This window comes from Lynx rufus, unplaced genomic scaffold (assembly GCF_022079265.1).
Source record: "Lynx rufus isolate CCGP_SWC_20201006 ecotype Redwood Valley unplaced genomic scaffold, mLynRuf1.p SCAF_9, whole genome shotgun sequence".
NCBI lineage: Eukaryota > Metazoa > Chordata > Mammalia > Carnivora > Felidae > Lynx > Lynx rufus.
Window position 1 is genome coordinate 63,435,293 of NW_025814897.1, and position 12,607 is coordinate 63,447,899.

The following is a 12,607-nucleotide window of genomic DNA, read 5'->3' on the forward strand; positions in this document are numbered from 1 at the left end:
TTTCCCACATTCTTTCCTTTAAAACATTTTTTTAATGTTTACTTATTTTTGAGAGACAGAGACAGAGAGAGAGAGAGAGAGAGAGACAGAGAACAAGCAGGGAAGGGGTAGAGAGAGACACACAGAATCTGAAGCAGACTCCAGGCTCCAAGTTGACATCACAGAGCCTGACACGGGGCTCGAACTCCCAAACCACAAGATCATGACCTGAGCTGAAGTCGGATGCTTAACCTACTGAGCCACCTAGATGCCTCTTCCCACATTCTTTCCTTTGGCCTTCACCTCACCACAGTAAGTTCCTCTCCCCTGCAATGGATACTATGAATGGGGCATGGGTAGCCGGGAGCACTGAGCTGGACCTCATTAAAGCAATGATAGTACAGATTGAAGATGTAGCTTAACAGGATGGCATCAGACACTAAACACCTCCTCGACACTACATACTGTTCTAAGTCCGTGGGATCTCACTGAATCTCACAACCACCACGCACCATTATTATCCCCATGTCATCTAGGAAGAAATCAAAGCTCAGAAAGTGATGTGTTTTTTCCAGGTCACACAATGAGTGAGCAACAGAGCCAGGATTCTAACCCAGGAGACTGAATCTAACGCCCATCCCCACAGCCACAGTCCCTACCATGGAGGGTTTGGGACACACTGTTGCAATTGCCTGTCAGAAGATTCCATTTCTTCAGGGTCCATGCCCTCGAATCCATAAATTCCTAGTTCTCTAGTACTCCCTAAAATATCCACAAGAGGGGGACCTCTTCCCATCAGTTCTAGGCTGCTGCCAGGGAGGAGGGGCAATTATGGATTTAATCTGCAGTTCTAAAGGCAGCTGGAGAGTTGGCTGGTTACCTGTACAGAATTTGAACAGGTTTCCTGACACAAAAGAGCACAGGTACCCTAGTGGTACCTGATCCAATTAGTCCAAATTAACTAGGAAGTTCTCTGTCCCAACCAGGCATATTATTCCCATGCCAATCACTCTCCAAGCCTGGCACCCAATTTGCTATGGAAGCAGGGGCTGTGTGAGCCTTAGATCTTTAACACCAGGCTCCTCTCCCCTTCCCTGAGTTTTACCCATTGTCCAGTAGCCTAGGAGCCTCCAAAATAGGTTTCAGAGTTTCTAAAATCCAGAGAAAATAAAGAATAAAGTGGCCCTTACCACTCTCACTCTTAGCCCCACAGAACTCTGCTCATAATGATTCTTAGGCCATAGGATATCCAAGTTGTATTTATGTCCTTTCTTAAGGTGGACCCTGGGAATAGGAGTGTGGTGGACACTGCTATGGGTCACCCAGGTTCCCCTTCAGGAATGAAGGACTTGGCCCCCCCAGATGTTGGGGGTGCTGCTGGAATATGGCCCTCAATGATGAGCCCATACAGGAGCCCTCACCTAGGAAAGCCACCTTGCCCAAGGTCATACCCCCTTTCTGAAGCATCCTATGACCAATTAATTTAGAAGGGAACAAAGGCTCGGTCCCCCTGATTCAGCTTGGAACAATCTGAAAAGTCTTCTCAGCTTCAGAACCCACTGTAGGGTTGGCTGAGGCCTCTGCAGAGACTGACTCAACATTCATCCTCTCCCCCTGCCCAATCCTACTTGCTTCCTTTCCTTCACAGGAGGTGATCCTGAGAGTACTCCCTAAGAAACCTCCAGCAAGTTCATCTCCATCTTAGGGTCTGCTATGGATAACCCAACCTGCAGCAGCTGGTGCCAGGATGCTCTAAGAAAGCAGATGCTAACATGGGATTTTAAAGCAGGATCACTCGCCACCCAGCTGACAGGGACCCAGCATCGGTTAGGTGGAGTTGGAGAGTCCCTGGTGAATTGGGATGGTATCCTGGTGCAAAGAAATGCACTGGCTGGTTCAGTGAATCAGATTTTTGAGAAACATGAGGGAAACTGTAACTATAAGAATAAGGGAATTGAGGGGCACCTGGATGGCTTAGTCAGTTAAGCGTCTGACTTTGGCTCAGGTCACGATCTCACAGTTCATGAGTTTGAGCCCCACATCGGGCTCTGGGATGACAGCCTGGAGCCTGGAGCCTGCTTCCCATTCTGTGTCTCCGTCTCTCTGCCCCTCCCCTGGTCGACTCTGTCTATGTCTCTCTCAAAAATAAATAAACATTTTAAAAATTAAAAAAAAAAGAATAAGGAAGTTGAGTGATTATAGCTAAGCTCATGGATGCTCTAGAAAAGAGTAATGAAAAGTGTAAAATAATTAATCTGCAACTAAAAGCACAGAGAAAGTGACAGCCTGCACCAAGTGAGGCAGAAATGCCGTAACTGACAGGAAGGATAAAAAGGCTCAGAAAGTGGGTGTCAAGAAGGATAGACTTTATAAGGTTGGAAAACTCATGAAATAACTATATTCCACAGGATACATAATTTGCCAAAGTAATAAGGAATGTTTGGTAGGAGGGCTACCAGCATCACCAAGACATTCCATAATGGCTCTACTATATAGGCCAAGGCTGATGGCAGAAAACACTACTGCTGAGTTGGTGGACTCACTGACAGCAATAGAAATGATAGGAGTCTCCTCCCAAAATAGAGGCTAGGCGTCAGCATTAATCATTAGAAACCCATTCCCATACGCCCAATAGGGTGGGCTCCCACTTACCAAACCTGATAAAGGTTTTTGCCAAATGTCAAGTGTCTAACCTGCTAGCAGCAAACTTGCTAGCAGCAAAAACAGAAGCCAAGTCTCCAAGATGGCACCATACCTTGAAGAGACCAACTAGCCCCTTGGTGGCAAGTTGACTACACTGGATTCCTTCTACTCTAAAGGGTGAAGCAGTTTGTTTTGTCAGGAATAAATAACATATTTCAGGCATGGTTTTACCTTTCCTGAGTCAACCATCACCATCATCTAAGAGCTTACAGTGTTTGAACAACAGGCATGGAATCCCATCACATCAGACCAAGGACCCAGTCTTTGGCAAAGGAGGTATAAAGTGAGCCCAGGAGGGGTATAAAGCCCAAGGAGCCCAAAGGAGGTATAAAGTGATTAGGCAACCCACTGGTCACATTACATACCACACAACCCAGAAACTGCCAGTCTGATACAGTGATGGAATGGGCTGGTGAAGGCACAGCTAAAGCATAAACTTGAAAATGATACCTAGAGAAGACAGTGTGCTGTCTTCCAGCATGCAGTGTCCACTTTAAAATAGCAACCTTCATATTATGCAGTGTGCCCAACAGGTAGAACGCATGAGTCCAAAAACAAGGGAGGAAGCAGGAATTGGCTTCTTACCATTACTCCTATGATCTGCCTGGAGAATTTGTGCTCCCTGTCCCTACAATGCTAGGCCCCACAGGTTTAGAGGTCCTGATTCCCAAAGGGAAAATGTGTCCAACAGGGGAGAGAGTATGGCTGCTGCCCAGCAACTTTTGGCTCCTTGTGTGAAGGGCAAGAAGAAGCATCACCATCTTGGCCACAGAGTAGATCCTGATTACAAGAATAGAGGAGGCAGGGCAGCTGCTACACAAAAGAGATGGAGGATAAATAGTCTGGCATCAGCTTGTCCACTCGGGAGCCTCTTGACACTCTCCTCCTCTCTTTTGATGGTAAAATAAAAAAATGCAGAAGCAATGGCTTGAGGAGGGCATGGATACCAGATGCTCACACACCTCAGGAGTAAAAGTCTGGATCACACCATCAGGTAAAGCCACTGAAATCACCAGAGGTGCTAGCTAAGGAGGAAGGAAATCTAGAATGTGCGGTAGAAAAGAAAAATGATGGGTATTCCTTGCTATCCTGATATCAGTTACAGTAACCATAATTCTTCCTACTAGCTTTCCTTTTCTAAGTTTCCACCATGAAGAGAGAGGCTCACCACAATGCTGGGGGAACTGCTCCCAGAACTTATATGAAGAAATGGATCCAAGTGGCACACGAGGTGGATGGACTGTGGTAGACACTGTCATTGCCACCTGGTCTCCCTCCAGGAACGAAGGACTTATTCTCCCATCTGTTAGGCCTGCTCTCAACAGAAAGCCCTCAGCTATCAGCACCCACAGGAACTTCCCCAAATGAAGCAAGCCCCCTCATGCCATTTCAGGACAACTTTGAAGGGTCATCCCAGTTTCAGAACTCCCACTGGGTCTGCTGAGGTCTCTACTGAGGTAGCATCAAAGCTCAACATGTCCCTCTGCCCAATCCCACTATCTTTCCCATCCTTCCACAGCTATAGATTCCAAAAGCACTTCTGAAAAAATCTTTTTTTTATACTTTGTTTAATGTTTATTTATTTTTGAGAGAGAAAAAGAGAGCAAGGAGAGCACACGCATACGCACACATGAGTTGAGGAGGGGCATAGAAAGAGGGAGACACAGAATCCAAAGCAGGCTCCAGGCTCTGAGCTGTCAGCACAGAGCCCAACGTGGGACTCGAACTCACAATCCATGAGATCATGACCTGAGCCAAAATCAGACACTTAACTGACTGAGCCACCCAGGTGTCCCTGAAGAAATCTCTTGCATGTTCATCTTTGTCTCAGAATCTAATTCAATTCCTGAAGAATAATGTCATCCATGTCAGGGGAAGAGGGGCTTTTGATCACCTACTCAGAAGGATAAGGGTGTGTGATATGCATCGATAATGGTGCCACCAAAACCAACTATATGAACTGTAAGAAAGAGAACACTGTAAGAAAGAGAATTGGGCAAATGAGCAAGAAGGGAGTGAGCAAGAAAGAGACTGTTAAGGAAATAAGATGTGAGCAAAGGAAAGGACTTCATGGGATAAGATCTTGGAAAACAGGTAGAATTTGGGCTCTGAGGGTCATCAATGTCCTCTTACATAGCAAGGACAGAGACTGAGAGCAACAATAGTTAACAAATGGGACAAATGGGACAAATGGGGCTACTTGAAACCTTCTTCTTAATAACCATCTAGATATGTCCATCCTGCTGTCCATCAAGATGAACTTTGACTCTCCCCTTTTTGTCTCCCCATTCTCTTGTTAATCTAATGTTTTTATTAACATCAGTAACACCCATGAAGGGAAGCTTAGACACCAAATTTGATAAGGCTTCTTGGACTGATTTTGCAGCAGGAAAGTTACTTGTGGGGGGTGGGGGGTGGGGGATGGGAGTGGTTTTATCCAATCTAGCAGGCTGGTCATTTCCTCAGGAATAACCCTCTGTGTCTCTGTATGGCCATCTGCGATTTTTCCATAGTGAGCTATGGGTCCAGTAACAACCCAAACATGCTCTTCCATGCTGAAGCATGTAAAAACAAAGATACTGCCCCTAAATTAGTCACACTCACAATCCATTTCAGTAAAGGTTCTTCAGGAAGTTGATGATACTAATCTACAAAATAAAACAACTCCCTCACATGATACCTCATGGTTTCAGTAGTTTCTTGGTTTTGTCCTCTCCCTTGTGGCCCATCTTCTTATGACAGAGTTTTAGAGGTACTCTCAATAGTCCCGACATAAGCCAAAACCCAGACTAACCAAAATCTGAGCTTGGTCCAGCATCAAGGTCTCACCCAGCCCTCTACCTTTCTTTCATTTTAGCGATTACAGATAACAACAACCAAGAGATTATATAGTTTGGGGGCACCTGCGTGGCTCAGTCAGTTAAGCATCAAACTTCGGCTCAGGTCATGATCTCGCAGTTGGTGAGTTCAAGCCTTACATTGGGCCCTCTGCTGTCAGTGCCAAGACCACTTTGGTTCCTCTGTTCCCCTCTCTCTCTGCCCCTACTCCGCTTGTGAGTGCTCTCTCTCTCTCTCTCTCAAAAATAAATAAAGAGAGAAAGAGAGATTATATAGTTTGCTTTTTTATTAGTTTCCATTTCCTTAAGCATCCAGTGAATCAATTTCCCAGGAGTTAGATCCATCTCTAAACTCCATTGGTAAATTTTACCTTTAGTAATTGATTATAGCACAATTGCTGTTTGATACTATGGGTGACTATGTGAACATTGCCACCCAGGAATCAAAGGTTCCTTCTCTTCTCCTCCACCCTTTCATTCTCTCTTTTCCCAAAACACATGTTTTCATAAGCTAGGGCCAGGCCAGTAAATCCTACTTCTTTCTTTATTTTATTTTATTTATTATTATTATTATTTTAGCAAATCCTTTTTTAAGTGTTTATTTATGTATTTTTGAGAGAGGGAGAGAGAGAGAGAGCACAAGCAGGGAAGGGGCAAAGAGAGAAAGGGAGACACAGAATCTGAAGTAGCCTCCAGGCTTGGAGCTGTCAGCACAGGGCTCAAACCCATGAACCGTGAGATCATGACCTGAGCCGAAGTCTGATGCTTAACCGACTGAGCCATCGAGGCACCCCAGCATATCCTACTTCTGACACCACTTCTGGTGATACCTAACAACTCTCAAATTCTCCAAAACCAACTGGCTATACAGCAATTCAATTCAATTCTGACACTACCTAGAGGCAGCATCAGATCCCACAAATTAAAGAACTCAGTCCCACAGAATTGCCCAGCTTCTGGGGTTCCAGGACACTCTCCTCAGGTTTGATATTTTGCTGGAACAGCTTACAGAACTCAGAAAACACCTTATTTACATTTACCAGTTTATTATAAAGGGTATAGGCAGAAATAGCCAAATGGAAGAAATCCACAGGATAAGGCACGGGGGGGGGGGGGGGGGGGGGGGGGATGTCATGAAGCTGCCATGTGCTCTCCAGGTGTGCCACCCTACTAGCAACTCCTTAAATTCACCAACAGGAAACTATCAAAGAGATAAAGAGCTCAATCTCCACTCCTCCCTTCCCTGTAGGTTGAGGGTGGAGCTGAAATTTCTCACCCTCTAATCACTTTGTCTTTAAGTCACCAGCCCCATCTTCAGGCTCATTAGCATAAATTTAGGTGTGATTGAAAAGGGGTAGTATAAATAACAAAAGCACTCAATCACCCAGGAAATTCAAAGGGTTTTAGGAGCTCAGTGCCCTGAACAGGAATTCGAGACAAAGACCAAATATACTTATTATACTACAATTACTCTGAGAAGATGCCCTGATGAACTCAGGAAAAGTCACTTGAAATTCTCAAAGGAAAGAACTGACAGGACTTTGGTAGCTCTGTGGATCTTGGAGAAGCACTCGAGGAGGTAAACAGCTCAGGTTTTAACTGCTGTCCTGCCACTTAACTTCCCCATGCTTCATTTTCCCCATCTGCAAAATGGAAGTAATAATAGTATTATACTTACTTCTTAGGGTTGTTCCAATTGAAGATAGTAACTATAAAGTGTCTGGATCCATGCCGGAACATGCATAGAGCTCAGTAAATGTTACTTTCACCATCATAGATGCAAGGGACACCCAAGTTCTAGTTCATGTTCCTGGTCCTCCTCGCTGTATGATCTGTACTCCTTTTTAGTCACTTCACCATCTCTGAGCCACAGTTTCCTCATCTGTAAGGTAAATGTATGGGTGTCCCCACGAGTTCAGAGCCCTTTCCATCAGGAACTCTGCATCAAATGTGACTCAAAGATTCTCAGGGTGACTCAAGGGTCCTGGTGCCTGTGGCAGAACAGGGGAGATGGAGGGGAGGCGCTCTCAGGGCAGAGGCAACACACTCAGTGTGAGAATCCCTGCCCTATTAGGGCGTGCTGTTCCCCAGATTTCCTTTCCTGTGGTGGGCCAGTAGTGTGCCAGGTGGGCCTGGCAATCAGCTATTCCAGGAATTTAGTCCAGGTTTGAAGAGAGCAGGCGCCTAGGAGCCTCCGCGAGCCTTTCACCAGCCACATTTGATTGCCTCCACAGCATGTACAAGGACTACGACAGCGACCTCCCGCGGTTAGGGCGCACACAGCTTCCCTCCGCTCAGCTGCGCGCGCAGTCCGGTCAGAGCCGGGGCGGGGCATGGGCGGGGTCCTGGTACGCTCCGCCCCCTCAGCCTCCCTCGCAGACCCGGATCCCGGCTGCCGGGGAGATCTCCTGCTGGGGAACCCAGGAAGAGGAAGGGGCGGAGCTGCCTTGCGGCTGGACGCGGAGCAGTCAGCCGACTGCCCCGGGGGCTCGTCGGCCGTCCCTGGTTTTGCCCCGCGCTTTGAGAGCTAGCCAGGGCCGAGACCCGGGGGACTCGGAGGTGTGAACCAGCCCTGTCTAGGAAGCCGGGCAATGCCCCGCCATGGAGTATCTCCCGGCCAGGGCCACCGCAGGTCCGGCCCGGAGCAGGAATCGGACCGGACCCGAGGGTCCCCCAGACTGAGGCTTCTGTGGATGGGCCTGCCTCTGATTCTGGCGTTGGTTCTCTGGGCCCCGGCCGGGGCCCACCCTCTTCCCGTCCAAAGCCAACACGTCGGTCGCTTAGTGCCCCAGCTCCGTGACGCCTTTGGGTGGTGGAACCTCACCTGCCCAGTTTGCAAAAGCTTGTTCACCGCTATCGACTTTGGGCTGAAGGTGAGCGCTTAAAGGGCCTGCAGCGGAGCAGCCAAGGGAGCGCTGGCGGGGGCGGGAGCGGGGAGTGGATGGGCTGGGGCTGGGGTCATGAAGAGCATCCCTGATGAAGAGGCTGGAGGATACTAGCCTTTACCGGATTTGCTCTCCTTTAGGGACACCCATGTCTACACGCCACCACTACCTCCATTGTGACCTTGTGAAGTAAGGAAAGAGCTCAAATTATATGCCGGGCACTGTGCTAGCCATTTTATACAGGTCAAGTCAAGTCTGTGAGGTGTTTTCATTACAGTATCTCCATTTGCCAAATGAAGAGCATCTGGGAGAGGTGAAGTAACTTCACCGAGGGCACATAGCTGGCAACAAGGCTGGGACTCCTTTCCTGGTATATCTGACTCTGAATCCCCCTGTGCCTTACATTTGGCATCGCTAATCCGGAGCACCATGCCTGTACTAGCTGCTCAGAAGGGACTTGAATTCAGAAAGATCCAAGGGTGTGGGAGTAGATGGGGCTGCCCTGACCCTGATGGGATGATGAATGCTGGTTGGTAGGTGAGTTTTGCAGGTCTCCCCAGGGAACCTGCCTTTGTATGTGTCCCCAAACTCTGGACAGCTATATTGCCCAGCCCGAATTTCAAGGCACTCTGCAGACAGTGACTGAGGAAGCCAGCCAGGCAAGCAAAAGGCCTGAAATGCCACTGCCTACTGAGCTGAAGAGGAAGTACTGGCCTAGTGCTGCCTGAGTCACAGGGCAATATCTGTGGGAGTCAGGGGGTGCTCTGAGGTCTCTTCACCACAGTGGCATTGAGTCTGGCTTGGCCCCAGTTTGGATATGAAGGCACAGATGGTGGTAGCCAGGGGTTGGCCTGGTCCCTGTGCTGTCTCTGACCTCTCATCACTGGTTCTTCCCACCACAGAAGGAGTCCGGTGTGGAGTGGGTGGGCTCCATAGCCACCAAGCTGTGCAAACTGCTGAAGATAGCACCGCCCACTGTGTGCCAGTCAACTGTCCAGCTCTTTGAAGATGATGTGGTGGAGGTGTGGACACGCTCAGTGCTGAGCCCATCTGAGGCCTGTGGTCTGCTCCTGGGCTCCACTTGTGGGCACTGGGACGTCTTCTCATCTTGGAACATCTCTTTGCCAGCTGTACCAAAGCCGGCCCCACAACCACCCAAGCCCCCGGCCCCAGGCGCCCCTGTCAGCCGCATCCTCTTTCTCACTGACCTGCACTGGGATCATGACTACCTGGAGGGCACAGATCCTGACTGTGAGAACCCACTGTGTTGCCGCCAGGATTCTGGCCTGCCACCTGCCTCCCGCCCAGGTGCTGGATACTGGGGCGAGTACAGCAAGTGTGACCTGCCCCTGCGGACCCTGGAGAGCCTGTTGAGCGGGCTGGGCCCTGCCGGCCCCTTTGATATGGTGTACTGGACAGGAGACATCCCCGCCCACAATATCTGGCACCAATCACGTCAGGACCAGCTTCGGGCCCTGACCACTGTCACAGCCCTTGTGAAGAAGTTCTTGGGGCCAGTGCCTGTGTACCCTGCTGTGGGCAACCATGAGAGCACACCTGTCAATGGCTTCCCTCCCCCCTTCATAGAGGGCAATCACTCTTCCAGCTGGCTCTATGAGGCAATGGCCAAGGCATGGGAGTCCTGGCTCCCTCCTGAAGCCCTTCACACCCTCAGGTAGTTGAGGTCCATGGAAACCCAGGAAGGGAAAAGAAAGTGGATAATAGTGAAGGGAGCAGGGGACCTGGGCATACCTGTGACTCTTCTAGCATGAGTCCTCAGCTCTCTTCACTGGCTCTGACCCCATACTCCACCTCTGCCCTTATGTCTGTCCAGCCACTCTCCCTCAGGATTGACAGCATACTATCTCCATGCTAGTCTGTGTCTGTTCATGTTGGCCCTCTAAAACACCTCCCCTCCCCCTGCAACTTTAACATCCCAACTTTCCAGGTCCAGATCATACTCCTTCTGAATGGCTCTTGCTTCCCATTATAGTTCTCTTTTATCTCTGAGGCCTAGAGCCCTTAGCTTTCTGAGCAATTTGCCCAGTCATATGGACCCTATAATCGGTGCTGTTTGGTTTTCTGCTGGAATGTGAGCCCCTTGGTAGGGATGATGTCCCGTATGCCTCTGCCCTCCACCCAAATGCTTAGTATAGGACTGTGAGCACAGGACCAGGATTATGAATGAGTGCTGTTTGTGTTCACTTTGTTTCAGAATTGGGGGGTTCTATGCCCTTTCCCCACGCCCTGGCCTCCGCCTCATCTCTCTCAATATGAATTTTTGTTCCCGTGAGAACTTCTGGCTCTTGATCAACTCCACAGATCCTGCTGGACAGCTCCAGTGGCTGGTAGGAGAGCTTCAGGCAGCTGAGGATCGAGGAGACAAGGTGAGGGAAAGTGGTGAGAACATGGTGGATAGGTGCTCCATGGGGGTGGCGGGGAGAAGCAGGCCCTTTATGACCATACTCCTATCTGGAGCCAGAGCATCTGTGAGCAGAGAAGCCTGGTTTTCTGGAGTTCCAACAATAGGATTCCCTAGGAGTTCAGCTCCTGGTCCCCCTTAGGAGCTCTCATTCACTCCCGTGTCTGGCCAGCTGTAACAGCTGTTGTAAGAGTGATGAGTACCAACTCTCCTGGCCAGGGCTGCCTGGACTCCTCCTTGTCCTCATAACCTTCCTTCCCCTCCCCTACCCCCCCCCCCCCCAAATTTCAAGTTCTAATTGGCCTTATTGAACAATTGATGAATCAAGCAGCATTCCATCTAGCAAATAGAGGGGCATTCTCCCTGATAACCTCCCTTAACTCTCCCTGCAGGTACATATAATTGGCCACATCCCCCCAGGGCACTGCTTGAAAAGCTGGAGCTGGAATTATTATCGAATTGTAGCCAGGTAGGAGGGAAGTGGGAAGAAGAGGGGTAGATGAAGAGTCTGAAGTTCATTTGAAAACTCCTTTGGGTATTTTATCATTCCTGGTGCCCCTTTGGGGTAGAGAGGCTACTTACTTCAATGTGTGGAAAAAGAAAGCATCCCATCTCCCCAGATTTCTTCCCTGTCCCTAAAACCTTCTGAATCTAATTAGTGTCTTCTGGCCAGATATGAGAACACCTTGGCTGGTCAGTTCTTTGGCCACACCCACGTGGATGAGTTTGAGGTATTCTATGATGAGGAGACCCTGAGCCGGCCACTGTCTGTAGCCTTCCTGGCACCCAGTGCCACCACCTACATCGGCCTTAATCCTGGTGAGTGATGTGGGAGTTGTTGAGATAGAGGAAGCAGAAACCGAGTTGGGGCCATGGCTGGCAAGGGGCAGGCGGGACATATGACCTCTCCCTGGAGTTGCCTTGGTTCCTTCCCTTTCCAGTCAGCCCTCCCTCCTTGCAGGTTACCGGGTCTACCAAATAGATGGCAACTATCCGGGGAGCTCTCATGTGGTCCTAGATCATGAGACCTACATCCTGAACCTGACACAGGCTAATGAGCCAGGAGCCATACCACACTGGCAGCGTCTCTATAGAGCTCGAGAAACCTACGGGTTGCCCAATGCACTGCCTGCCGCCTGGCATGATCTGGTGTACCGCATGCGGGGTGACACACAACTTTTCCAGACCTTCTGGTTTCTCTACCATAAGGGCCACCCCCCCTCAGAGCCCTGTGGCATGCCCTGCCGCCTGACTACACTGTGCGCCCAGCTCTCAGCTCGCTCGGATAGCCCTGCTCTATGTCGCCATCTGGTGCCAGATGGAAGCCTCCCTGATGTCCAGAGCCTGCAGCCAAGGCCATCTTTCTGCTAGTACCCCCATGGCCCGGATTTGTGAAAGTGCAAATGTGAGGAAAGCTGCAAAAACTCCAGAGGACAGCTGTGGTAAGAAGAGCATCTGGTGGAAAACCCTATCCCTGAGCCCCAAGCACACCGGGGAAACAGGACCATCTTTCATGGAGCTGGTTTGGCAAGATACAGGAGAGAGGGTGGCTGCTCTGTGCCCAGCATCTCAGCTGCCCTGGGACTGCTGCCTTTCATAACTATGGAGCAAAGGTCTAAGTTGGTCCTGCCGCAGCAGACCACACAGGAGCTCTCACCCCAGGCCTGTGCTGGCTAGCCAGGAACCCTGGACTGCTGCTGCCTGGTTGTCAGGCCGTTAAAATAAAGATAAGAGACTTGGACTCCAGACCCCTCTGCAAGTGTCCCACTTTCTTTTTTTCA

The 12,607-nt window shown here is 49.5% G+C and overlaps 1 protein-coding gene across 1 annotated transcript; it reads left to right on the forward strand.

Moving 5' to 3' along the window:
* The first annotated feature begins 7,915 nt into the window (after positions 1-7,915).
* SMPD1 (sphingomyelin phosphodiesterase 1) lies at positions 7,916-12,572 on the forward strand. Its single transcript, XM_047071652.1, has 6 exons — positions 7,916-8,392; positions 9,307-10,079; positions 10,620-10,791; positions 11,219-11,295; positions 11,500-11,645; positions 11,788-12,572. Exons 1-6 carry the CDS (start codon positions 8,111-8,113, stop codon positions 12,195-12,197), a joined length of 1,860 nt encoding a protein of 619 aa, XP_046927608.1. The 5' UTR covers positions 7,916-8,110; the 3' UTR covers positions 12,198-12,572.
* Positions 12,573-12,607: the final 35 nt, after the last annotated feature.